Genomic DNA, 24,638 nt, shown 5'->3' with positions numbered 1-24,638 from the left:
TTAAGAAGTGGAAAATTCAGGGATCTCTAGATACCAAGCCAAGGTCAGGTAGACCATGAAAGATTTCAGCCAAAACTGCCAGAAGACCTGTTTGGGATACAAAGAAAAACCCACAGGTAACCTCGGGAGAAATACAGGCTGCTCTGGAAAAACTCGGTGTGGTTGTTTCAAGGAGCACAATACGATGATCCTTGAACAAAAATGAGCTGCATGGTCAAATTCCAGAAAGAAGCCTTTACTGCACCAATGCCACAAAAAAGCCTGGTTAAAATATGCCCGACAACACCTCCACACACCTCACAGCTTTTGGCACACTAATTTGGAATGGCGAGAGCAAAATATCGCTTTATGGTCACAACCATAAGCGTTATGTTTGGAGTGGGGTCAACAAGGTCTATAGTGAAAAGAATACCATCCCCACTGTGAAGCATGGTGGTGGCTCACATATATTTTCAGGGGGTGTGACGCTGCACATGTGACACTCTTGGAATTTCCAGGATGACAATGACCCTGAGCACAAGGGCATCTTTATTTTATGATTGTGCCATTCTGTTATGACGTCCAGTTGAATGTGAATCCCACAAGAAATAAAAGACATGCGTTTTGCCTGCTCACTCATGTTCTTTACAAATGGTATATAGATATATTACCAATTCTCCAAGGGTATGCAAACTTTAAGCACAACTGTACATGTAATGCTAGGGGGCTTCTAGTCCAGTCCCAAGCCGGATTATGTAATAATGTATGTTAAGTCATTTAGCAGATGATTTATCCAGAACAACTTGATTTAGTGAACGCATACATTTTCATATGTTTGTCCATCCTGTCAAGACACACAGCGCTGTCTAAGTGCTTGTTGAATGGATTTGGAAACTTTAGAACTTTGCCTCAATATTAAACAGAAATTGTTATCATTTCATAATAATAAAAGATTGCCCTCCTACCTTTGCAGTCCCAGTTTGTGATCCATAGAAGATTTTTACTTCTGATACATGGACCACATTCACGTTCTCAACACTATAAACATTCTGCTTCACCGATTTGTAGAGCCAAGGATTCACTGGAGTGGTAAGGATTTTCTAATGGGATAGCGAGAATAATTTACTTTTTAAATTAATTCCAATAGCTTGCTACCCTGTTTGAATTAGTATGAATTAGAGCTAGCTAATAGAAATGTAAACAGAGAACGGTCCTTCAAGATAAAAACGAATAAAATAAAACTGATGCAGAACTGCATTAAACAATAAAGGAACACTAAATTACCTTCTTTAATGCAATTTTCATAGAAAACCAAATTCCAACGAAAACAGCAGCAGCTGTGTACAAGTAGAGCCTGTTCTGCCATACTAATAAAATATAACTCTCGAGGGTGCTGCGGACTGTCTTCTTTCCTGTAAACACATGGTGGTGTGTGGGACACAATTATTTGTGGACAGCATACAGTACATAACTGGTATCACACATAGGACTCATCAGAATCTAGTCCCCACCAGTAGACTCGAGTTAATTATTTCACTGACATCTACAAGGCGCCAACCGACCAATATCCACTCAGCTTACACTTTCAGATAACCAGCCAGTTAGCTAGCTACCTGTTTTACTGTACTTACCATCAATATCAGCGCAAAGAATATCGGTTATGAAATCCAAAAGCAGTAAAGTTGAGCCTTGCAACATTTTAGCTTTCGTCTCCAGTGCAATAGTTTGTGGTAATGTAAATATTGACAAATGTTTAAGGAACATCAGAAATCAGCAGCAGGAAGTAGCCACATTGTTATCACGATTAAACGAAATGCATTGTGGGATTTGAGGTTTCATTGTATTTTATCATGTATGATATGTCCATATTTGAAATCTGCGTTAGAATGTAATAATTTTGCAATGGGGTTTTTAAACATTCAGCTACATTCTAATTGACAAAGTTAGCAGGTAGAGGAGAAACGTCATGTTCTCTTTAAAATACAGCGAAACAGCGTCTAAGTGACGTATAGTGTTTCGTGTGTGCGTGCTTGTGCGCGCGTGTGTTTAAGAATCTTGCTAGTTTTTAAAACTAGCTAGATTCTAGTTTTTAAAAGCATGTGTTTTTATATAGTAGACTCGGTAGTTATGAGATCGTATAAAATGTAATACTCAAAATGTAAAAACACATTCTAGTAGTAAGGAACAAGATGTATTCGGAACTTTTGAATTTTCTTTTGTATATGTTTCAGTCCGGCCGAATTTGAATGAAACTCATAGTACGCGAAAGCTGATTTCGCCGGTAGAACACGCTAGAAACTTCTCGTGCTACTGACAGATTAATCTGTCTTTTAAAGCAGAAAAATGTCGATTTTTACACCAACAAACCAGATCCGACTCACAAATGTGGCAGTGGTGAGGATGAAAAAGGGAGGAAAACGATTTGAAATCGCCTGTTACAAAAATAAAGTGATCAGTTGGAGATCTGGAGCGTGAGTATTAATACTAGCTAACGCTAGTCAGACCATTCGGAGAAGGATGTGAGTTTTCAGTATCTGCTTGTTACGTTCTAGTTGGGGAGATTTGTTTATTCTATTTTGTAACGAATTATTTTATTCATATTGTCATGATTTATTTTACAACAACTCTGCTTTGTGTTGTTCGTTTGCTGATATAATCTCCTAGTATCAAGTTAAAAGGGGTTTGCGCATATCCCACTTAATGTCTTTGTAAATACACTTCAAAATATTCTGTCTCACATGTGAAGGATCACCTAGAGAGGAATTTCTGACCAAAATAGCAGATCACTGGCTCTTTGTATTGGCCTGACAATCATACGGCGAAAATAACTTCTAACCTTACACTTGCTATTAGCACATCTGCACTTAAGGTCAGGTGGCAATGTTAGTCTGATTGTGACAAATCAAACCAGGAGTTTTAAATCCTGCTATTTAAAAAAATATATAATAATCTTCTGCCTTTGCCTTCCTGATGCTCAGTTGCAGAAGTCACAGCAGTATTTTTCGAATCCTCATTGATCACATTGCCCAATGAGAACATGTAATAAATCTGTAATTTTGTTTTTCCCAATTACAGAGAGAAGGACCTGGATGAAGTGTTGCAGACCAGCTCAGTTTTCAACAATGTGTCCAAGGGTCAAGTTGCCAAGAAAGATGATCTGTCAAAAGCTTTTGGAACAGATGACCTGACCGAGATATGCAAACAAGTAAATACATTGATAATCCGAACACATGCCTGTAATTTACATAAAACTTTCATGTCCGTCACATTCGTTCAACATTATGTATTCAATTGGGATTAGCCTGTTCACTATTTGACTTGTTTTCTTTGATGTTTAGATTTTAGCCAAAGGTGAACTCCAGGTTTCCGACAAGGAGAGACAAAGCCAGTTGGAGACGAGTTACAGGGACATTGCGACCATCGTGGCTGAGAAGTGTGTGAACCCAGAGACAAAACGGCCGTACACAGTCAACCTCATAGAGAGGGCAATGAAGGATATCCACTACTCTGTCAAGCCCAACAAGAGCACCAAGCAACAGGTAGAGCTGGCGCACATTTGTTTTGCTTCAGTATTTTACATTGTTATCAAAATGGCAAGGATAAACAGAGGAACAACTTTGGTTTGCACTCACTGTGCAAATTGTCCACAATCTGTGGGTGGATTTACCCATAGCTTATTCCCTTAAAACGCATATGAGAAAATAAGAGATGGTACAGTGCAATCCATACATTTTTGTGTTTTGCCTCTGCACACCAGCGCATTGAATTTGAAATGAAACAATGAGGTTAAAGTGCAGACTGTCAGCTTTAATTTTAGTTTACATCCATAAATCATGTAATGGAAAGTGGAATTGTCTTACTTGTTTCTGTTGAGGATTTGTCTGATAGCAGTAGCAGGTTTAATTCTTCTGGATGTAAATGCCCTCAAATTAAAGAGGACAGTCGGCCTTTAACGTCTTACTTATTGTCATTTTAAATCCTCAGTGCTGGAATACAGAGAAAACCCTAACACTAAAGTCTTTCTCACTCCAAATACCTCGCTGTATGAAACGTTTAATATCTCATTTAAAGCATTCTAACCTTTTATGTTGTTTATGTAACTGGAGTACTTACATAGAAGCCTGTCATGATTGCCAACGATTGAGAAGTTTCAACGTTTATTTGTCAAACGCACTGAACAACGCAGCGTCATCCTGCACAATTAAAATCTTGTGACTTGTCAAACAACATCTAAGTAGTAAGAATTAAGAAATATGTAAGCCAAAAGTATTGCAAAAAAAAATAAAGCAATAATATACAGAACACTGTAAACTAGCAGCAATATGTTAGTTGTATTGAACACTATAGGTATGGCAAGTATTGCAATAATATACATAACAATTTAAACTAGCAACAATTTTAGAAAGAGTAGGGTGGGGAGTATGAACAATATGGGTAGGAGTGTTTAATATTATAAACACATATACAGAGTGTATGTGAATGTCCCATGGAACTAACAGCGGCATGGCTTCTTAGGCTCTGGAGGTGATCAGGCAGCTGAAGGACTCCATGGAGATACAGAGGGCCCACATGAGGTTGAGGCTGGTGCTTCCAGCCAAGGATGGCAAAAGACTGAAGGAGAAGCTCAAACCCCTCATCAAGGTGATGGAAAGCGAAGACTTTGATGACCAACTGGAGATGGTGAGATTGATTCATATGAATGTTAACCGAATACTGACTGAAACACAATTAGTACTTTATATTGTGTAATATGTCGTATACTTTTATATAATGTTTGTTGTATATTCTTTGCTCTGACTGTTGATAGTGACACTAGGCAGCCTGTAGTTCTCTGCTAACATTAAGCAGGCAGTGACTCTCTCCTGCTTGTTCATGCTCTACAACATTGAGTACATTAGAATATGAATTTAGCTCACACAGGAAGCAGCACAGGTACCTGTCTGGATTACTGGTTGAGCTCCCGCTGTGTGCCACCAAACCCCTGCCGCCCACATGGAGTTCAACCTTCCCAAGTTCTTTCATGTCACCTCACATCTTTGCCCACCTAACTGGCTTCCAGTTTAAGCTCATATCTGAAACAAGGCCATGGTTTCTGCCTACAGAGCAACCATAGGAATCTCTCCCCCCTACCATTTGGCAATGCTCAAACACTACATCCCTGCCTGGACCCTTTTTCTGCCACCACTGGGCTCTTGGCCGTCCCACCCTTTCATGGTCGTTGCCAATCCGCACAGTCAAAGTTCTTGTCGGTCTTGGGATCTCAGTAGTGGAACCAGCTTCTCCTGGAGGCTAGGATAGCTGTGCCCGTTTTAGGAAAACCTTCCCAGTAACTGAAATAGCTTCACCCACCACCTCGGTCTGTTGCTTTTGTAAAGTTTGCTTATTGTGTTTATTATTCGTTAGGTCTTCTATTCAGCACCGACTTTGTCAATAACTAGTTAATTGATTAGAATGCTCTCACTGCTAAGCTGTGTGGTTGTTTCCCCAAACCTTCTTAAAATGTATGCACATACTGTGAGTGATTCTGCATTAAAGTCTCCGCTGAATGACTGAAATGTGAATGGTAACAATCATACTCCCTGTCTTTCTCTCTTTTCTCTTTCCATTCCGTCCCTTCATCCTCCAGGTGTGTCTGGTGGACCCGGGATGCTACAGGGAGATGGATGAGTTAATCCGCTGTGAGACCAAAGGGAAAGGTTCTCTGGAGGTGCTCAGTCTAAAAGATGTGGAGGAGGGCGATGAGAGGCTGGAGTAGCATTGACACAGAGCCACGTGGGACTGTACTTGATACATACACTATATTGACGCCACCGCTGCTACTCAAACTGCAAACCCATAAAAGACACTGCTATTTCGCATTCATAATATACTGATAGAGCACTTATATCGAGCTCATATCTGTATGTCTTTATTAACTGAAACAAAGATATATATTTTCCCACCTGGAAATATAATTTCTCGTGTCAGCCGACTTGGTTCTGGGTAACGCTTGCAAATTGCATGTATGTCTAATGATGTTTCACCAGGCAAATTGGTGGAAAATATTGGTGCTCAATATTGAGATGCAGTGTATTTCTTTTGTTTGCAGAAAAGTCACCTTCATAATCTGACTTCTGGCAGATAATCAGAATTGTACATTTGTTTATAATTTCCTCATGAGACTCACCTTCTCTATACAGTATGTAATTTTTTTTTGACCCTGCCTTAATTTTAGTCAGTGTGCCATTTTACCATATTTGAGCGGTATTAATATACTATTCTGAATAGCTGTTGTTAATTTAATCCCTTTAATTTATGTTTCAGTTAAATATAAGATGTGGCCTATATAGAATTGCAAATAAAATCATTAATTTTGTACTTTGCGTCCATTATTTTGTGTATTTGTATTTATGACTTCTTCCTTCCTAAAAACTGAATCAGTACCTATATTTGCAAAGGAAAACATACATTTCATACTTTGTATTCATTATTGTGTATTTTTATGGCATAATCTTTCCAAAATGTTAATTAACGGCCCTGTGCTAATACTGTTGATATTAAACTAAACAAAACAACACATGCAACATTTAGAGAGTTTTTATCATTTGTGCAAAATGTCCCCGTTAGTGAGCATGTATCCTATGCCAAGACTATCCATGCACCTGGTGACTGTCAAGAAGCCGATTAAACCGCATGTTCATTCCACAGGTGCTGGGGACAATAAATGCCCACTCTAGAATATGACATTTTGTCACAATACACTGCCATGTTGCACATTTTGAATGCGCATGCTGATTGCATTCATGTTCATTTTTGTACCATAAGCCAACTCCATTGACCTTTTAGCATAATTGGCAATACGACCAATTTTGTTGACTTCGCAATCCCAGTTACCAATACTGTTTTTGCACTGTTAAGCGACAATTTCAAAGATGTGCTACTGACGTTACCAAGAGCAGAAATTGGAGTTACATGTTAAACCCTTACCATAATACAAAAATAATGCCAATGTTCCTGGTAATACAGAAACAAAGCAAGTTGACGACAGTATAAACTTTAACCCCACATTATTTCAGTTAAACCGCAAATACCTGTAGTTAGTGCTTCTAATCATTTTAAGTGGTTCAATGTTTTACCAAGCCATAGACGTATTACTTCAAATGTAGATTTTAGGACCTAGAAATCCATCCATACCTAATGCACATACGCAGAATAATGTATCATAACGAGAAACTTCTTCACTCGTGGCCCTGAATGATTGAATCTCTTCAGGAAGGTCCTGTTTGTGCACGAGCATACTGGCTGTGTCTTAATGCAGTCCTGTGGATTGTATCCAGGGGGCTGGCTGCCTCTGACTCTGCCCCGGCATAACCTCGAGGAGAACCCTCTCCTTCAGACTCCTGATGCTGTAACGTGGTACATATAGTACAGAGAATCCCTCCCCCTACCACCATCAGAGAGAATGAGACCCATCCTATGTACATAGCAGCTCCCCAGTCTCTCCTCAGCGTCACAACGCCCTCCAGTGGCTCGTTTGCATGGTGGCAAGTCCAGGCCACAGGGATAAGCAGCAGTATTCCAGAAAACACAAACACCACTCCAGAGACGAGTTTCACCTGATTCCTCCTCGGGAACCACACGGCTCCAGTTACACCGATGACCACAGCAAAAGCTCCGGCACATATAGAAGCTAGGATCAGGGCTCTCCATGTACGGAAGTTTCCAGAGAGCGATAACAAAGACTGGTAGAAGGAGCAGTGAAGGCTACCGTCGTGGTTTAGGTCCCAGTGGTCCCATTCCAGCCACACCCCGTCCCAGTATGCCGGCAGCGTGGCCGTGGAGTTGTCTAAAGTGCCGCTGACTTTCCACAGAGGAAGGCAGCGGGTGAGGATGGCACACAGCCAACCTGCAGTGCCCAGGCCCAACGCTGCTAGCTCCAGCTCCCTCTTCATGACCGAGTGACTGAGCTGACTCCTCACAGGCGTGGGCCTAACAAAAGGGGTTTAACAAGCTGCAGGCGCAGTAGGGTGTGGTGTGTGTGTCTGTCTGCAGTCTGTGTGTTGAACCAGTCCTCCTAGAATCTGGAGAAGATAAGGGCGTGGCCCGAGCACTGCGGGGAAAAAAGGGAATTCTTTTGTTTACTGTGTCATGGTTTCGAAACAAGGCCTTATAGTTACAGTTGCTCAGCGAATGCAACAAGGATGCCACTGTGAGCTTGTTGTGTCCCCATACTGTAACTAGTCAAAACATGAGTGAAAGGGATGCGATATATAGTTTCTAATCAAAACTTTTTATTTATTTTTCAGGCACATTGCAGGCAAAAATAACATGATTGGTTTCCTACTGAATACTGTTTGTATTTTCTTTGCATACAGAACACAAATCCCCAAATACATAATATTGTTATAAAAACACAAAACAGCAGGTTACCACAGTTGAATAGGATTCAAATTCAATGTATGTATTGCATTCACATTACAATACAGGGATATAAATCAGGTTAATACAGTTGACATGCCAACAATAACAGCAACCTATTGATTTTCCATGATTATATTTCCATGACAGGAATTCCCTCAGAAAACATATTTCATGGTGAAATAATAGCTGCAACAACCTCAGTCAGATGTTTGTAACAAGAACTAAATTATCTAATATTAATTTTAAAAAAACATCCAACAAAGCTGTTGAATAGCAATTCATGGAAATAATTCAGATGAAATGAAGTACACAGTGATAATGTTCTCAAACATGTACTGACATGCCTCTACACCATTCACTGACATCAATATTTTCCATGGAAATAAAGCACCCCACCCTCAGACATAGTTCTTTATAGCATAGCTGCTGTGATTGTGAGTAGGTATTCTAGCCAGGGTGTATCTACTGCTGGATCCATGCCTGTTCTGCCCACCCCCTGGCGGACAGCTGATACACAGCACCCCTCCTCCACAAAAAAGGAACCCAGAGGTCACCCATCCCACGTAAATGGCTGCCCCCATCTCCTTCTTCAGCACTTCAGGGACTCTGGGGTTGTAGAAGTCCCTAATAATGGACTGGGCGGTCCAGGACACGGCCACTATGGTGCTGAGGCCAGCAAGGGAGAAGGTGAACCCAGCGGCCTGCACCACGCGGGCTTTGACTCTGGGTTGGCTCAGGCAGTTGGTACACTTAGCACCCAGGAGGAAGACGAGGAACCCCAAGCAGCCCAGTACCATGCTGATGACGATGAGGCCTCTGGCAGCCTGAAGGTCCGGGGAAAGGTCTAGGAGGGCGTCGTAGATCTTACACTGCATCTGTCCTGTGGTTTCAGACACGCAGGTCATCCACAGGCCCTCCCAGAACACCTGCATGACCACCAGGTGGGTGCCGATGAAGGCCGTCACCTTCCACATTGGTAGGGCGCAGATCAAGATGGTGCCTGCCAGGCCCACCATGGACAGGCTGATGCCCAGCTCCTCCACAGCCATCAGACCTGGGGGACCAAACAAAAAGGAGCAAAATGCTCAACATGGCTGTTTGCTCTTTTACCTTAGTGATTATAGACTTGCAATTGTCACATTCAGTTCTTGTGATTTGTTTTGCCTCTGACTTCACTGTTTTATAGACCTTGAATATAAACCATACAGATACTAACATGATTGCCAGTCTCTTTATCTTACATTTTACTCCCTGTTTGGATAATTTTACTGCCTCAATGTAATATAAACACAGTATACTGGTAATCAGACCATGTTGTTACTGATAAATGCCCAGAATGTATCATGCAACAATCTGCCTGTGATGGACTATGTAAGGTCAGTGATTCAGTCAGCTCAGCATTAGTGCAGTATGTCTTGTTAGCTTGACTCATGAGCTAAACAATACAAAATAGTGATGTTTAAATCCTCTTTCCCCATCACTAGTGTTAATAGATAATATGCTGTGGAGGCAAAAGATTACTTTGTACATGGAGCTTTTGACCAGTACAAAAAAACGTCTGGACCAAAATATCCCCCTAGCAGCACTTTTGGGAGGTTTTCATTGTTTGTAGGTCATGTGGGTTGCAGACAGTTTCTTCATCATAGTAGAACTGTGCTTATATAATACACCACTAGGGGGTGTCATCAGTGTATTTTAGGATTTGAGAGAGAAAAATAGAAAGGGAGGGAGAGACAGGTCTTTCATACTAAGCTTGAATGCTGCCAATATGACCATGTTGTGAATTATATAAATACTTTTTACCTAGTATATGCCAGCAACAAAGTCAATACATTTGTTTTTCGGCAATAGAGCTTGTGATGATTTTTTATAAAGATCATTCAGAAGTAAACAATGATGCTAATGTCAATATTGAGAAGGATATGTAAATTAGAAGGCATGACGCATGGTATATGGGCATTATATCACTGCTGAGAGATTTCTTATACATGACACATCGCAAAGATGTAACACAAAGCTCTGAGATGACTTATTGCTCTCATAAACTGGTTACCAACGCAATTAGAGCAGCAAAGGTCATGTGATGTTTTACTTGTGGTATACAGTCTCATCTACTACAGCTGTCAGCAAATCAGCATTCAGGATTCTAACCACATGGTACATAATTCAGCGATAAGGCACAACATTGTACATATCCAATATACCACTGTGAAGAACTGTTAGGCAAGACACATAGAGGAGTCATGATATATTTGCAATGAATCAAAAACCATAGCTATCAGCCAATCAGCATTCAGGATTCAATTCATCTAGTTCATAAGAGGTGATTAGATCATTCCACCATTATTTCTTAAATTTACTGTACAGTCTTAATGTAACTCTTAAGAATATAACAACATATTCAATGACAAATCCATCATAATATGATGGCCTTTATCTTAACAACACAATAACACCTAAGGCCACAAGACAATTGACTGATAAGAATTACAGTATTTCATGTCAAGTTCTTTAAATCATTTCTGAGAACTTCATGACACATGTCTCTGCTCTATACTGTAGTCAAAAAATATGTGCATTAACATAGCTTTTCAGACAGCATGGTGTGAACCAACTCAAAAAGTGTCCATTGTTTATCCTCAGAATGTATTGAACCCACTTGACCACTGTCTTCTCCTCAGATGCCATTTGAATATTTGTCTACTGCTCTTCGACTTCCCCTCCCCTTATCTTGCATGTCTTTAATAAAAAAAACACTTATCTTGCATCTCTTCAATAAAAAGAACACTTACATAAGGAGAGTGTCTGCCCCACTCCTTAAAAAATATCTTTAAAATCTGAAAACATCAGTTTCTATTTGTTTTCGTTGACTATTGCAATGGAGATGTTCCACCTTTTCCTGTTACTCAAGTTATGACCCTTTGCCACAAACGCTTTGTCACTTTCTCTTTGCCTTCCAAAACATGACAACACACCTTTTTCACATTTAAAATCAAATCAATATGGATCATTTTGATGCAACCTAGTTAACTTCAGTAAGGGCATTGTTACAGAAACAATCAAGCTAGTTAAAATATTGAACTGCTGAAGAACCCAAAACCACTTTACCTCAAAACTATTACTGTCAGGTCCTGGCTGGGGGCCTCTAGGCATCTCTATGCGCCTGGGGGGCCACAGTCAGGGCATGACCCCAGAGGTGCCTCTAGGCATCTCTGTGCTACTGTTTTGAATCCCCAATTAGAGTTGCCACACCCAGTGTAGATCATGGTTTGAAGTAAGCGGTTTGTGGTGTACCACGCCTTTGTTGGTTGTTTTTAAGTCATATAAAGAAATGCGGTTTTTGAAACACTCTGCACCTCATGTCCTGCATACACACAACCGTGACAATCACTTCCCATTTCCCGACTAGTTTATGTCTGATTAGAACATGAAGCCAGGCTTTATCCTCTTTATAACCAAGACTTTCCAAGATTTTCTTTGTACAACCGAAATTAAGCACTTGCTAAAGCATTCCCATTGACCACTGCAAATCTACAATGGCAAAGTAGCTTTCTCATACCTCAAATCCATCAGTGACTCTTCCTTCGACCCACTGCAGTTTGCCTGCACAGCCAAGAAGTTTGTGGACATTACTATCAACACTGTCATCAACTAGAGCCTACATTTGTGGTCTTTAGCATTCAACGCCATCATCCCAGAACCAATCAAAGACTAATTCTCCCAGCTGAACTGGTCCAGCTCCATCTATCAGTAGATGGAGTGGTTAACAGCCACGCTTTTGTCTGCAGAATGAATCATCAGCTGCCATTTGCCCTTAATCTTGGCCCTTCATCCAACTGTACATGACTACAGGGCAGAGAGGCATACTGGAATGACCATAGCTACCTTGGTCACTCACTCCCTGTTCCATAAATTATCCTCTGGTAGATTGAGGGCAATTAAAAAAACAGACATGAAAAACTGATTTCTGAACAGTTACTTTCCTTGTGCTATGGCCGTTAGCAACCAGCCATCTATTCCATAGACGCATCACATCAAGCCACCTCCACACTGTTAGCTAAATGGCTTCACTATTTTGCATTTGGAGATACACTACTCTGTTTATCTCCCTGTAACTGCTTTTGTTACTGTACTGTAATAAATACCGGAAATGTTTACATTAATTGTAAATCTATGTATATAATATATTCAGTGCCTATCTATTGATCTTAAATGATGTAATTAATGTCAACTAAGCAGAATTTGTGTATTCTGTCTCAACTATATATTCCCCTTCCACTGGGAGCAACCTTATACATTAAACTGTTAGTGAAAGTCAACAAGTTTGTCAGAGAATTGTTGCTACTCTACAAAATACTTTGAAAACTGATTAGTTTCACAGAGTTAGGTGTCAGTAGACATGTCTTTTAATATAGTAGATCAAGTTGAAATCCTTAGAAATCAGTGTTCTCAGAACTGTGTAGCAGGGCTTAATCTTTGCCTTCACATTCTTGTTCGTATCAATGAGGTGGAATGTTCCAAAACCATTTTCAGTGTCACTCAAACCAAAAACAGTAATGATTATGAGGTCATTATTTTAATGTACCGTGGACTTTATTTAAACACATTGCATACAATCAACAAGCAATCAACATTTAAAATGCAAAAATTGCAAAATACAGTGATCAATGGTAAAAAAAATAATTTATTACAGGTCAATGATACATTTATACAGAATATAGTTTCATTCTCACATTAGTACATGTTATTAAATGAATATTGATATTATAACTTCAATAAACGCTGTACTTTTACAATAAATGAGAGTTTTGGACTAGGGAAAAGGCTTCCATTCAGTCATCACTCCATGGCTATTTCCATACAAAATACTATACACAGTAGCACTAATTATTTGTATTGTTATTATTTTTCTTGCATAGTTCATAAGTGCTCATTAAATACATTTTCACAGACTCTGTTCTGATTTTATATCCATGTCGAAATGTTTTTATATAGTTACACAATGTTAAGAGCTTGATAATACCAGTCACTTTTCAATTCCCATCTAGAGATTATCTTTGGATTACCAAAGATAATCTTCACATAACAAAGATCATCTTTTAATAATTCAAAGTCAGTTTCAAGCTCAAACGTAGGCTTGGCTGGTAGCTGTGGACTTTGCCTGTGAGTACTTGACTGGGTAGTTGTCATGTTCTTGCTTAGGTGGGCAGGAGCTGCAGAGGAGCCCTCCTCCCAGGATCAGGAGACCTGCGGTGGCCCAGCCAATGTACAGTGATGCTCCCAGCTCCCTCCTCTGGGCCTCGATCAGCAGAGGGTTGTAGAAGTCCCTGATGATGGTGTTGGCTGTCCAGCAGACTGGGACAAGGATGAGAATGCCAGCCAAAATGAAAATGACCCCACTGGCAATGACTACTTTAACTTTTGACACCTCATCTTCTATGAAGTTGGTACACTTTCCTCCCAAAATGCACAGTAAAATGCCCAAAAATGCCACAATGATGGCAATGACCAGCATAGCTCTGGCAACCTGCAGGTCCTGGGGTAAAGCCAAGACGGAGTCGTAAATCTTGCACTGCATTTGTCCCGTGCTCTGGGTCACACAGTTCATCCACACGCCCTCCCAGATGACCTGAGCCGTTACTATGTTGGCACCGATGAAGGCTGTAACTTTCCACATAGGCAAGGCGCACACAATGATGGTCCCCAGGAACCCAATGAGAGCCAGGGCTAGGCCCAGCATCTGTTTTCCCATTGACACCATGCTGAAGACCTCTTGTGTCTTGTTGCAAAATTAGTAAGTGTAGTCAGAGTTTGTAGACAAGATCCTCAGGTTAGTTCAGGTTGGTTTAAATCGTTGTTGACTAGCGACTCAGCCACATCTCCAACAGTTTTATAGGTATAGGTCACTGTTCTTGAAAGGGTGGAGTCATCTTCATTCTTCCTTATGTGAAACCGGGTGACAGGCTTATTTTCCAAACAGACCAGATTCTTTCACATCGCCAGTCGGTATGTGTTGATGCTGATTGGTTTCGGTGAGATGTACATCGGTTTCTTTGGGCATGCTAACGACAACAAGGCCTTTAAAGAAGAGATGGTGATTGGTCAGTTCACATAATGCCTGTAGTGAAAGTCTGTTGGCTGGATGGACTGGCCTGTCTGGTTTCAGGGTAGAGATAAGCTTGTCGTTGTCACCTACATTTTCATTAGTCATGGACGGAAGTTACAATCAAATCATTTTAATCCCTGTTTTTAGGCTGATATTGTTTACTGCAACCATTATTATGAAAATATTGCCAGTATTACAATCTCAAATCGTTCCCAGAATTCACACTTAGTCTGAATTAAGTCAAAGCTTATATTCGGTCCCAATTTATTTATTTGGATCCAGACATAATTTCTTTAATCCGGTACCATCCCACCCCCCGCATATGAAACAGGCATTCTTTGTAATTTTGTATTGAACTAACTCACAAATTGACTAAAGAAAATGACAAATTGCCTCATTCTAATTTTGTGAGACAATACACCAGTAAATCAAGTCAATTGAAAACAAACGTTGTTTTTAAGCTGGTATAGATCTACAATGTATTTTGGTCAGACAACCTGCCAGTGGCAGAGTTACAGTCTAGACTACTGAAACAATGTCATTTTTTAAAACAAACTCAAAACCATAAGAGATATGAGGAAGACATTTCTTGTCATGTTCAGATGACATGAAAATAGAACTCTTTGTGTCGTGCCTCATACGGCTGAGCTATTCATCAGTCAGGACTGATTTATTTTCTTTTATCTTGTCTACCTTGTTGTTCCCTTGCACTCTGTTGGCCCAGGCCTAAATAAACCTTATTTGAGAGAGGATAGAAATCAGATGTACCCAGACGTACCCAGCTATTCAGAGCTGAATAACCCAGTCCTAGGATAAATATGGTGCTGTATCTTTGCTGTTTTTCATTGGTCCATTGGTTAATTGAATACAAAATGAAAATGTTGCAATGTCCAATTTTCTCCATACTTGAAAACATGTGCTTAGAAAAGTAGAATTAGATTTCTGAAAGGATTCTTAATGGATGGTCTATGATACCTCCTCGCCTTTTTTTCTCTTATAAGCTATTTATCAAAAATACTGTGCATGCATGTGCATGTCTAATATATATATATATTAGACATATATTATTAACTAATAATACATACTACATTTGCCTAATTTATAAAGGTGAACAACCTTTTGTGCCATTCTATTTCTTTGTTCTCTGACCGTCCCCATGTTGATTGTAGAATAAAATAGTTTTTCATGTGTCCTTTTCTGTGGGAAGTTATAGTGCGGGGGTGCACCTCATATGTCACCTCATATTTATACTCCTGTGAGAAAGGAGGTAACTTCAGAGATGGACTTGAAAGAAAATATCAATGGGGAAATAAACTATTTGATTTGGTGACACATGTTTTTGAGATAAATATTGTATTTCTTGATTTATAATTCGTTTTTTTTATGATTTTAGAGGATACATTTCTCTCATATTTTGAGTAAAAGATCAAGCTAATAACCAAGCATTTTTATTTATACTTTTATTCATAGCATTTGTTCTTGATCTTTACCAAGGCTGACAATAATGTTGGTGGAAACTGTATATATAAGGAGATTCATATATTTAATATATTATTAAATAGCATATTCTAACAACTGAATAAAACATTATTTATTATTTGCTTTTAAAGTGTTGCATTCCAAGTATATGACAAAGACACACAAATATTTCACATGAATTTAAATATTTACAGAATAAATTGGTTGTTTTTCACATACATTTACAGGTCGAAAATCAGCCATATACAGTATTTAACAGAGAGTAAACAGTATAAGTTGCATAATAGAGAAGAACATACAGGTTTCGGCTGAGATTTTGAGATCCCATTCTCAAAAATATTATCATACTGTTTGCATAGTAAAGTACTTTTCTATTTCTGCTTTTTGCTTTTGTATTTCTTTTGTATCTATTTCTGAGCATTTTGGGAAAATGTCGCATAAGTTAGTCAACCCATTTTAATTAATATGACAAATAACAGTTGCTTTGGGTTTGATTTGAAGACAAGGATTTTTACAGTCAACACTTAAATGAACAGCATTACACTCTTAAACATAATGAATGCCATTCACCCTGAATAATTTTCATGTTTACAGATTGAATGAAAATACATCATCACTACCTATCAACACAACAACGAATGTGGATGAAAGTACACAACTTCAGCATATTTGTGGTGACATTACACAAAGACAAAAACAATATCTCAAAAGCATCCAGGTAGATTGGTCCATTTTAAGTGAGCTTTCCCCCCGTCCACTCCGTTTTGTCAGATATACTGCGGGCGTCCAGGGGTAGTGTATGCTACTGGCGCACCGTATGGCTTGCTTGGTGCATATGACCCTGTCCCTGAGTATGGTCTGCTGGTTGGGGTGTAAATTCTCCCGTAAGGCCCTGTCTGGACCATGGGTTGCCCTGGATAGGGGTACAGGGGTGCCCTTTGAGGATATCCTGGGTACCCATACTCTTTCTTAGGAGGGCATGAAGAGCAGAGGAGAATCCCCGCAATGATTAGCAGCGCACCGGAGCCCCAGCCAATGAAGATTGAAGCTCCAAGCTCTCTCTTCTGGGTGGCAATGAGCAGAGGGTTATTGTAGTCAAAGATGGTGATTGCTGCCGACCAGGAGACGGGGATGATGACCAAAACGGCACCAAGGATCAGCAAGGCGCCTCCGAGGATTGTCATTTTACTCTTGGAAGAATCAGACTTCAGGCAGCTGGTACACTTGCCCCCGACGAAGGCGAAAATCAGGCCCACAAAGGTGACAAGGATGGAGATGACGACCAAGGCCCCCGATGCCTGGAGGTCAGTGGATAGACTCATGACTGACCAGTTGATCTTACACTGCATCTGTCCAGTACTCTGCATCACACAGTTCATCCACAGGCCATCCCACACAATCTGAGCTGTCACGATGTTGGCACCGATGTACGAGGTAACCCTCCACATGGGGATGCCAGTGGTCAGCGCTACCCCCACGAGGCCAATGACCCCAAGCACCTGGGCCGACACCTCCTTGGCAATCCTCCCCATGACGAGAGGCTGTGTCGTGGGTGAGTGAGAAAAGTGTAGTTGCTTGGTCTGGATCCTTAGAGCTGTGTGGCTTGTCAGATCGATGATCAGAAACAACTGGAGCCTGCCGGGGAGGAAGAATGTGCAGAATGGTTTCCCGACGCCCAGGTGAGTTGTTCCGGACAGACCAGTTTCCTCAGGTTGTGACTGTAAATATTGGCCCACTGACAGAGCTGAAGGAGTGGTGCCCTGAATGAGGTTATCTTCAGAAAGCTCTCCTTAATCAACTGGTTTAAAACAGCCTGAATGTCATGGTGTCATGCTTCACCCAATACCATCTTCTAATGGACACTGAAACTGCAGTTTCAGATCCTCAGAAAGTTTTTTGCCATGAGGTGCCATGTTGAACCTCCAGTGACCAGTATGAAGGAGTGTGAGAGCGATGACACCAAATTTAACACACCTACTCCCCATTCACACCTGAGACCTTGTAACACAAATTAGTCACATGACACCAGGGAGGGGAAATGGCTAATTGGGCCCAATTTGGACATTTTCAATTATGGCGGTTTGGACATTGATGGCTGTGTGTTGAGTTATTTTGTGGGGACAGCAAATTTACACTGTTATACAAGCTGCACGCTCACTACTTTACATTGTAGCAAAGTGTCATTTCTTCAGTGCTGTCACATGAAAAGATATACTCAAGTATTTACAAAAATGTGAGGGGTGTACTCACTTTTGTGAGATACAGAATATATTTCTCAGTTATTAACTCCAATCTCTTAAAATAGCAATTTTTCTCATCCTAAAGTTAATATTTAAACTGAAATTGTTTTAAATATTACATTGAGAAAATTATATTTTCGCAAACCCCTTTGAACCTGTAGCTAGAATGTTTTATTCGCAATTCATTCACTCAATGCAGAGGTGTCAATAAAAATCACTTTTGTGTATGGTGGCTTCATTGTTACATAATTTTTTTTTAATCTGGTTGTAGGAGACAAACGGAGCTAAGCCAGTTCTTGGACCTACAACAGACGCTGATAAGCAAATAACATGTAGGTAACATTTAATGCGGAATATTGTAATTACTCACAATAATGTATTTGTAAAAGTAAAATTTTTATGGGTTCATTATTCCACTTTCATAAATACTAAAAGTGGTAATATACACTCATAGTTTATTTACAATTATTCTTAATGGATTTCATTTCACATTAGTCAATGTACTGTAAAAACTCCAAAGGAATTTGGATAGTGGCACATTTCTTGTTTTACTGGCTTTGGATTTGATTGGTTATGGGTTAACATGCAAACTGTTTGATTTTCATGATTTTGAGGATTGGCGTTTACCAGAAACAGTCGATTACCAGAAAATGCTAACCATAAGTCAGCCATGCCCGTAGATTCAGCAGTTTAACTACAGAAGCTGGACTATAAGGTGCAAAAACACTAGTTAGCCAAAAAAAACAGAGTGGCCTGAAAAAGAAAATTGGAATCTGTAGAGTTCTGGAAAATGGTATTGTGGCAAGATTAAACAAACATGAACTTGTATCAAAGGGTGGATGAGAGTTAAGTTTGGGTAAAAAACAACTGGCATACCTCTTCATATGAGAAATATTGTGGAGGAGGGTGATATGTTTAGGGCGCCACTGGTTGCAAATGTACTGACTCACTTTAATATTGATTATATTACTGCTGACAGCAGCAGCTGGATGTCTTCTGAAGTGTACAGAAACATTGCATCTTCTCAGATACTGACTACAGCCAAATGCCTAATTGAACAGCACTTCATGCAGCAGGGCAATGATCCAATAAACACTGCCATAGCTATAAGGGGGTCTTTCAGGGACAAAAAGTGAAACATCCTTGACTGGCAGTGTCAAAAATCTATCCCCCAATCGAATTCCAGATGAGTTTGCGTTTTGCTAACTAAATACAACAGTACATGCCTGGGAGAACATCACCAGGGAAAATATACAGAATCTGGTGTCTATGGTTTGCAGACATGTGACGGATATGTAACCAAGGTATAACCAAGATTCCTTTATTGTACGTTGTGTTAATCTGTCAAAATATTTTGGCACGCTAAAACAGGGGGACTATGCACAAAAAATTATATAATATCTAAATGGTTAATCCAAAATGGACTACAATGCCCTTTAATTAATGTTGAAAGACTGTGTTTTTTAACACTATATTCATTGTACAACTTCAAATCCAAAGTGCAGGAATACAGACCCGAAAAATATAATGTGTCACTTTTTATGTGTCAAAGAATACATGAAATACAAACCAATTCTTACAATCATATTATTACAATTTTGAACTCAACTAATCCTTTCCAGAAGAACTGTTGGATGAGTCATTCGAATATTGTGTTCTCTGTCTTGATACGACCATCTCAGACGTTTTGCATGGTTCCAGAGGCGGATCTGACCGGCGCGAACTTGGTCGGGTAATGGTGATTCTGCTTCGGGGGGCAGTTCCAGCAGAGCATCCCTCCTCCCATAAGCAGCAGTGCTGCAGCCCCCCAGCCAACGTACAGAGAGGTCCCCAGTTCCCTCCTCTGGGCCTCGATCAGCATGGGGTTGTAGAAATCCCTGATGATGGTGTTGGCTGACCAGGACACTGGAATAAGGATGAGTATGCCAGAGGTAATGTAGAGGACTCCAGCCAAGATACAGGCTTTAGCCTTGGATCCCTCCTCCGTTATGCAATTGGTGCATTTCCCTCCAGCCATCGACAGGCAGATGCCAACAAAACCGGTCAGGATGGAAATGATGGTCATGGCTCTGGCAGCCTGGAGGTCCTGTGGTAGAGCCAGCATGGAGTCGTAGACCTTACACTGCATCTGGCCCGTGCTCTGGACCACACAGTTCATCCACATGCCCTCCCAGATGACTTGAGCCGTGACGATGTTGGCTCCGATAAAGGCAGTGACCTTCCACATGGGCAGAGCGCACGCGATAATGACCATCAACCAGCCAATCACGGACATAACGATGCCTATCATCTGAATCCCCTGAGATACCATATCGGCTTAATGTTTACTCACACGCAATGTCCACGGGTTGGTTCTGACCACACACTCGCCAAACTGAGTGTTGCACAGGACAACTTAGATCCCGAGGAGTCCAGCTATTTACTAGTCGAAAGATGGGCCATACAACAGAGAGTGGTATTTATAGAGTAGTGGAAGGTATCGTGTTAAATCTGAAACATTATCCTATGTGTCCCTGATCTGCTCATATTGGTTGAGAGATGTTTATACCCAAACAGAAAGAAACCTGTTGACTGTCAGCATTGCTGACCTAAGAGAAAATCGAAGACCTGAGAGAAGCTTCAAGGTCATGTAACCACATTAATCAAATAATAATAATAAATATAATAATCATTTTATTTATAGAGCACTTTTCGAAATCACAATACAAGGACAATAAAATACACATAAAGCAAATAATAAGATAAATGATGAAAGCAAGAACACTACTTAAGAAAATAAAATGCAGTTAAAAAAAGTTAGATTTTTTTTTTCATAAAATAAAGTCAGTTAAATCAGGAAAGGCTCTCCTGTAAAAGTACATTTTAAAAAGTACTCAAAGGAATTCACAATCTCAGATGTCCTCGGGCAGGCTGTTCCAAAATACCTACTATATCCCTTCAGACTTTCTGCTATGGAATTGCTATTAAATAATTGATACGAAATTATGTTTTAAAAAGGATGTAGAGCCAGAGTTAAAGAAAAGTTTTTTTAAACACCTTCAACATATTTAATTTTCTATTTATTAAGTATGCATGTTTTTGTTGAGAATACCAACGCATTAAGTGGGGGTATAGTTAGTATGTTCTAAGTTTTTATTCCTGTAGGGGGCAACATACAATGCAGAATGCTCAAGTGTAAATGTGAACTTAAAATGTGTCTCATCCTACTCAGTGGTGTTAGACTAAAATAACATTCACATTCCAATGCAAATTGACTCTTAATCTCATATCTTATCTAGCCATTAGTAAACTGTTCTCTTCCCATTATGTTAAACCAGTTTTAAACCAACATAACTGATTATGCTTATTATTTTTGTTAGACTTTCTGCTGGAATCCTGGTAGCATAATACATGGAAATGTGTGCAGTTGCAGGCAACCTGCTTCAGAACTGATATATTTTCCTTTTGATCTATGACATAATGTGTAGAATTTGTGGTGTGAACAATTTGGGGTTACGTGGATTGCAATGTGGGGTTTTGTCAGTATGCCAATAAATGATAATATCCATCTTAAGCTTTACAACCTAGAAAATGTGTGTCAAGGCTCCTGTAACCAGAACAAAACGTAAGACTACATTCAGCACGGTTTATTTGGTATAGTGTATCTAAAATAAAGTTTATCCTTAGGGTCAAACGGTCTACCAAACAGTAATAGAATATATATGATTTTTTTTAATTGAAATTAATATGTATTGTGGCTGAAGAGCTAAGAGTGATCAGGTCAGTATAAAAGGGTAGCAACACAGAGGTTGTGGATTTTATTCCCACAGGGAGCCAAGATGAATAAAAATTAAATGTATCCTTTTATACTGTTGGTCTGTATAAGAGTGTATGTTACCTTACTTCATGTTAACGTATAACACTAAAAGATACATATTCATTTGATCAAAGGTTGTTGCGCAAGTAGCTACAGTAAATGAGAACATGAGGCAGTGCATTTGAAGTTGAATAAAATGTATTTACAGCTTAATTAAAGATTACATTAAATATTTCAGAATCACACACACAAATTAAATAAATATATTTGTAAAAAGGATTAATGAAATATAAAGTTTTATGGGAAACCCATAATTTAGCAATACTAAAATCAAAGCTAAAATCATAGCTCCAGTTACATTTGATTGATTCCATGTATTTTGAATACATCTGAAATAGTATTAGTTGACATTGTCCATCCGCACCCTCTCTTTGCTGCATTACATGTGCCTTGGCATTATTGTGGAAGGGCTGTCCGTCTAAAGACCAGTGCATCGGCATTTTGATACTTTGTAGACAAACCAACCAGGGCTATCATTCAGACATGAAAAAATATCTCCCTCTCAGTCATTTACAGTCTTGTTTTTCTTTCTCTTCGTTCTTTCTTTTTTCCCCTCCTCAAACATAGCCCCTTGGCTCAGAGGACCTGGCAGCATTATACTTGGCAGGGTACGTGTCCTCTTTAGGGGGACAGTTAGAACAAAGTAACCCTCCTCCCAGAATCATCAGGGCAGAAACACCCCAGCCGATGTAGAGGGAGGCCCCCAGCTCCATCTTTTGATTGCCCGTCAGTGTGGGGTTGTAGAAGTTCTTGATGATGGTGTTGGCCGTCCAGCAGACAGGGATGAGACACAGAAGGCCGGCAATGATGAAGACTACACCCGATGCAACTCCTATTTTGGATTTGGTCCCACTGTCCTCCACGCAGTTGGTGCATTTGCCCCCGGCCAAGGCAAGCATGATGCCCAACAGACCCATCAGGATAGAAATGACTGTTAGAGCCCTGGCGGCCTGCAGGTCAGAGCTGAGGGCCAGCATGGAATCGTAGACCTTACACTGCATCTGACCTGTACTTTGGACCACGCAGTTCATCCAGATGCCCTCCCAAGTGATTTGGGCTGTGATGATGTTTCCGCCTACGAAGGCCGTGACCTTCCACTGAGGCAGGATACAGACCACGATGACCCCTATCCAGCCAATGACGCCCAGGACTGTGCCCAGCATCTGAAACCCAGCAGATACCATTTTTCGCTGTTCTTTAAGTCCTGTAGCGGTCGATGAAGGAAATCCACAAGAAATGTGTGCGCTCTTGGAAATCAGTCGCTCAGTATGCCTTGGTTGAAAGATCTTCAAGTGTTGGTGTATAAGCTGTGGTGGGAGCACATGCTTTTATACACCTGACTCTAAAGGGGCTTGGCACTCCCCACACATTTAAACATGATTACACAACTTCATCTTGTCCGCTCTTGTCTACTAACAATCACCAGTGGAACAATCACAATGTGACTCACCAGTGTTCAAATAGTTTTCAAAGTGAACATCTTTGCCAACACCCTCAATGTTGGGGTTTCAGTGCATTTTTCTTTCTTTTGCAATTTTCATGCTTACCTTTACAGCAGGCCTACATACTTTGAAATGAATAAGAACAACATATGTTCCCCCCTGAGAATATCAGTAAATAAGAATCCCATGTTTATATTCAACTAGAATATTCATGATACACAGGTAAAGCATTACAGTCGGACATTGTAGACTTAGACATGTTTCTCATCAAATACGAACAGACCCATTTCAATTCTCAAATAATTGGGATGCCTATATATACTGTCTACTTTTATGTGCCAGGTTAAATTTATATTTATAATTTTAGATAATGTAGTTTAAAGAAAAACTTTCTTAACTTTGGCAATGTTTTAGTCCTCCCCTTTAACCTGGTGACTAACCTCTGCAGCTCTGTGACACCCACCTTATTGACTTAAAGTAATGCCAGAATACACACACGCTTTATAAGTCCAGTTTCAACAGGATGTCCACTTTTTCAGTTATGTAAAAAAAATATGTACCTATGTCATTCTACAGATTCCCCTTGAATACATAAGCCTTTTGTAACATATTGTTTAACATGCTTGACTTTACAATCTATCACACAGAATGTTACAAAAGTGCAAGCAGAGTTCATGGCACTCTTTGGTTTCCCAGGCTTTGACATTATGAACATAATGTAGACTTATTCCTTTGCTGTGAGATAATGTCCTCCTCCTAACAGACGGTGCAAATATGTAAAAGTTGCATTTTGTTAAAACGATTACACAAATGTGCATATTTAAATGTTTAATCCAAGGAAGATGTCCCTCTAACCATTTCTGTTAGTCTTGATTAACCAACAAATGAATCAATCAAATCAAATCTTCTTCATGTCACCTGAGCAGTTCATAGATTGAGATTAGACAAGTAATTCACTTTATCCACCATTTTGTAAAAAAAAAGAAGAAGAAGCTGACCTTCCAAGCTGGTGTTTGTCCTTGAGTGTTGGAGGGCTACAGCCTGTCCTTCTCTCTCTGTCTACCTGGACGATGTCTGACGGGGTATGTGAGCGGGTCTGTCTTCAACCAGTCTTTAGACATGTGGAGAAATCACAA

At 39.9% G+C, this 24,638-nt stretch overlaps 8 protein-coding genes across 10 annotated transcripts in view; 1 reads left to right on the top strand and 7 right to left on the bottom strand.

The window, feature by feature from the left end:
• The window catches only part of tyw1 (tRNA-yW synthesizing protein 1 homolog (S. cerevisiae)), a 63,068-nt gene extending 61,290 nt beyond the window's left edge, over positions 1 to 1,778 (bottom strand). For both annotated transcript variants that reach the window (XM_010902239.3, XM_010902316.3), the window contains exons 1-3: positions 1,611 to 1,778; positions 1,264 to 1,391; positions 945 to 1,079 (exon numbers count right to left, since the gene is read on the bottom strand). In XM_010902239.3, the coding sequence (XP_010900541.1) occupies positions 945 to 1,079; positions 1,264 to 1,391; positions 1,611 to 1,743 (396 nt within the window). In that variant the 5' untranslated portion in view covers positions 1,744 to 1,778. The remainder of the gene's footprint in view (positions 1 to 944; positions 1,080 to 1,263; positions 1,392 to 1,610) is intronic.
• Positions 1,779 to 2,004: 226 nt separating this feature from the next.
• Positions 2,005 to 5,756, top strand: sbds (SBDS ribosome maturation factor). Its single transcript, XM_010902645.4, has 5 exons — positions 2,005 to 2,450; positions 3,055 to 3,184; positions 3,318 to 3,518; positions 4,495 to 4,659; positions 5,606 to 5,756. The coding sequence occupies exons 1-5, from the start codon at positions 2,323 to 2,325 to the stop codon at positions 5,732 to 5,734; spliced, it is 753 nt and encodes a 250-aa protein (XP_010900947.1). The 5' UTR covers positions 2,005 to 2,322; the 3' UTR covers positions 5,735 to 5,756.
• A 565-nt stretch (positions 5,757 to 6,321) lies between these two features.
• Positions 6,322 to 8,030, bottom strand: LOC105029232 (claudin-4-like). The gene has a single exon (XM_010902521.4). The coding sequence runs from the start codon at positions 7,908 to 7,910 to the stop codon at positions 7,227 to 7,229; it is 684 nt and encodes a 227-aa protein (XP_010900823.2). The 5' UTR covers positions 7,911 to 8,030; the 3' UTR covers positions 6,322 to 7,226.
• A 185-nt stretch (positions 8,031 to 8,215) lies between these two features.
• cldnj (claudin j) lies at positions 8,216 to 24,632 on the bottom strand. Of its 2 annotated transcripts, none has more exons than XM_020048467.2 (2): positions 24,501 to 24,632; positions 8,216 to 9,433 (listed from the first exon to the last, which is right to left on the bottom strand). In XM_020048467.2, exon 2 carries the CDS (start codon positions 9,426 to 9,428, stop codon positions 8,778 to 8,780), a length of 651 nt encoding a protein of 216 aa, XP_019904026.1. In that variant the 5' UTR covers positions 9,429 to 9,433; positions 24,501 to 24,632; the 3' UTR covers positions 8,216 to 8,777. The 2 variants fall into 2 exon arrangements, with proteins under 2 accessions (XP_019904026.1, XP_010901058.1); XM_010902756.3 differs by lacking the exon at positions 24,501 to 24,632 and adding an exon at positions 11,939 to 12,051.
• On the bottom strand, positions 12,961 to 14,242 carry LOC105029466 (claudin-4-like). The gene is given in 1 exon segment (NM_001303850.1): positions 12,961 to 14,242. A coding segment is annotated over 1 exon segment (636 nt). The 5' UTR covers positions 14,141 to 14,242; the 3' UTR covers positions 12,961 to 13,504.
• Positions 16,357 to 17,562, bottom strand: LOC105029545 (claudin-4-like). The gene is given in 1 exon segment (NM_001310985.1): positions 16,357 to 17,562. A coding segment is annotated over 1 exon segment (765 nt). The 5' UTR covers positions 17,497 to 17,562; the 3' UTR covers positions 16,357 to 16,731.
• Positions 19,728 to 20,666, bottom strand: LOC105029620 (claudin-4). Its single transcript, XM_010903116.3, has one exon. It carries the CDS (start codon positions 20,513 to 20,515, stop codon positions 19,883 to 19,885), a length of 633 nt encoding a protein of 210 aa, XP_010901418.1. The 5' UTR covers positions 20,516 to 20,666; the 3' UTR covers positions 19,728 to 19,882.
• Positions 22,186 to 23,362, bottom strand: LOC105029697 (claudin-like protein ZF-A89). Its single transcript, NM_001310900.1, is given in 1 exon segment — positions 22,186 to 23,362. A coding segment is annotated over 1 exon segment (627 nt). The 5' UTR covers positions 23,245 to 23,362; the 3' UTR covers positions 22,186 to 22,617.
• Positions 24,633 to 24,638: the final 6 nt, after the last annotated feature.

Source organism: Esox lucius, chromosome 1 (assembly GCF_011004845.1).
Source record: "Esox lucius isolate fEsoLuc1 chromosome 1, fEsoLuc1.pri, whole genome shotgun sequence".
Lineage (NCBI taxonomy): Eukaryota > Metazoa > Chordata > Actinopteri > Esociformes > Esocidae > Esox > Esox lucius.
The sequence above is the reverse complement of the archived record's forward strand: the minus strand, read 5'-3'. Positions and strand labels throughout refer to the sequence as shown.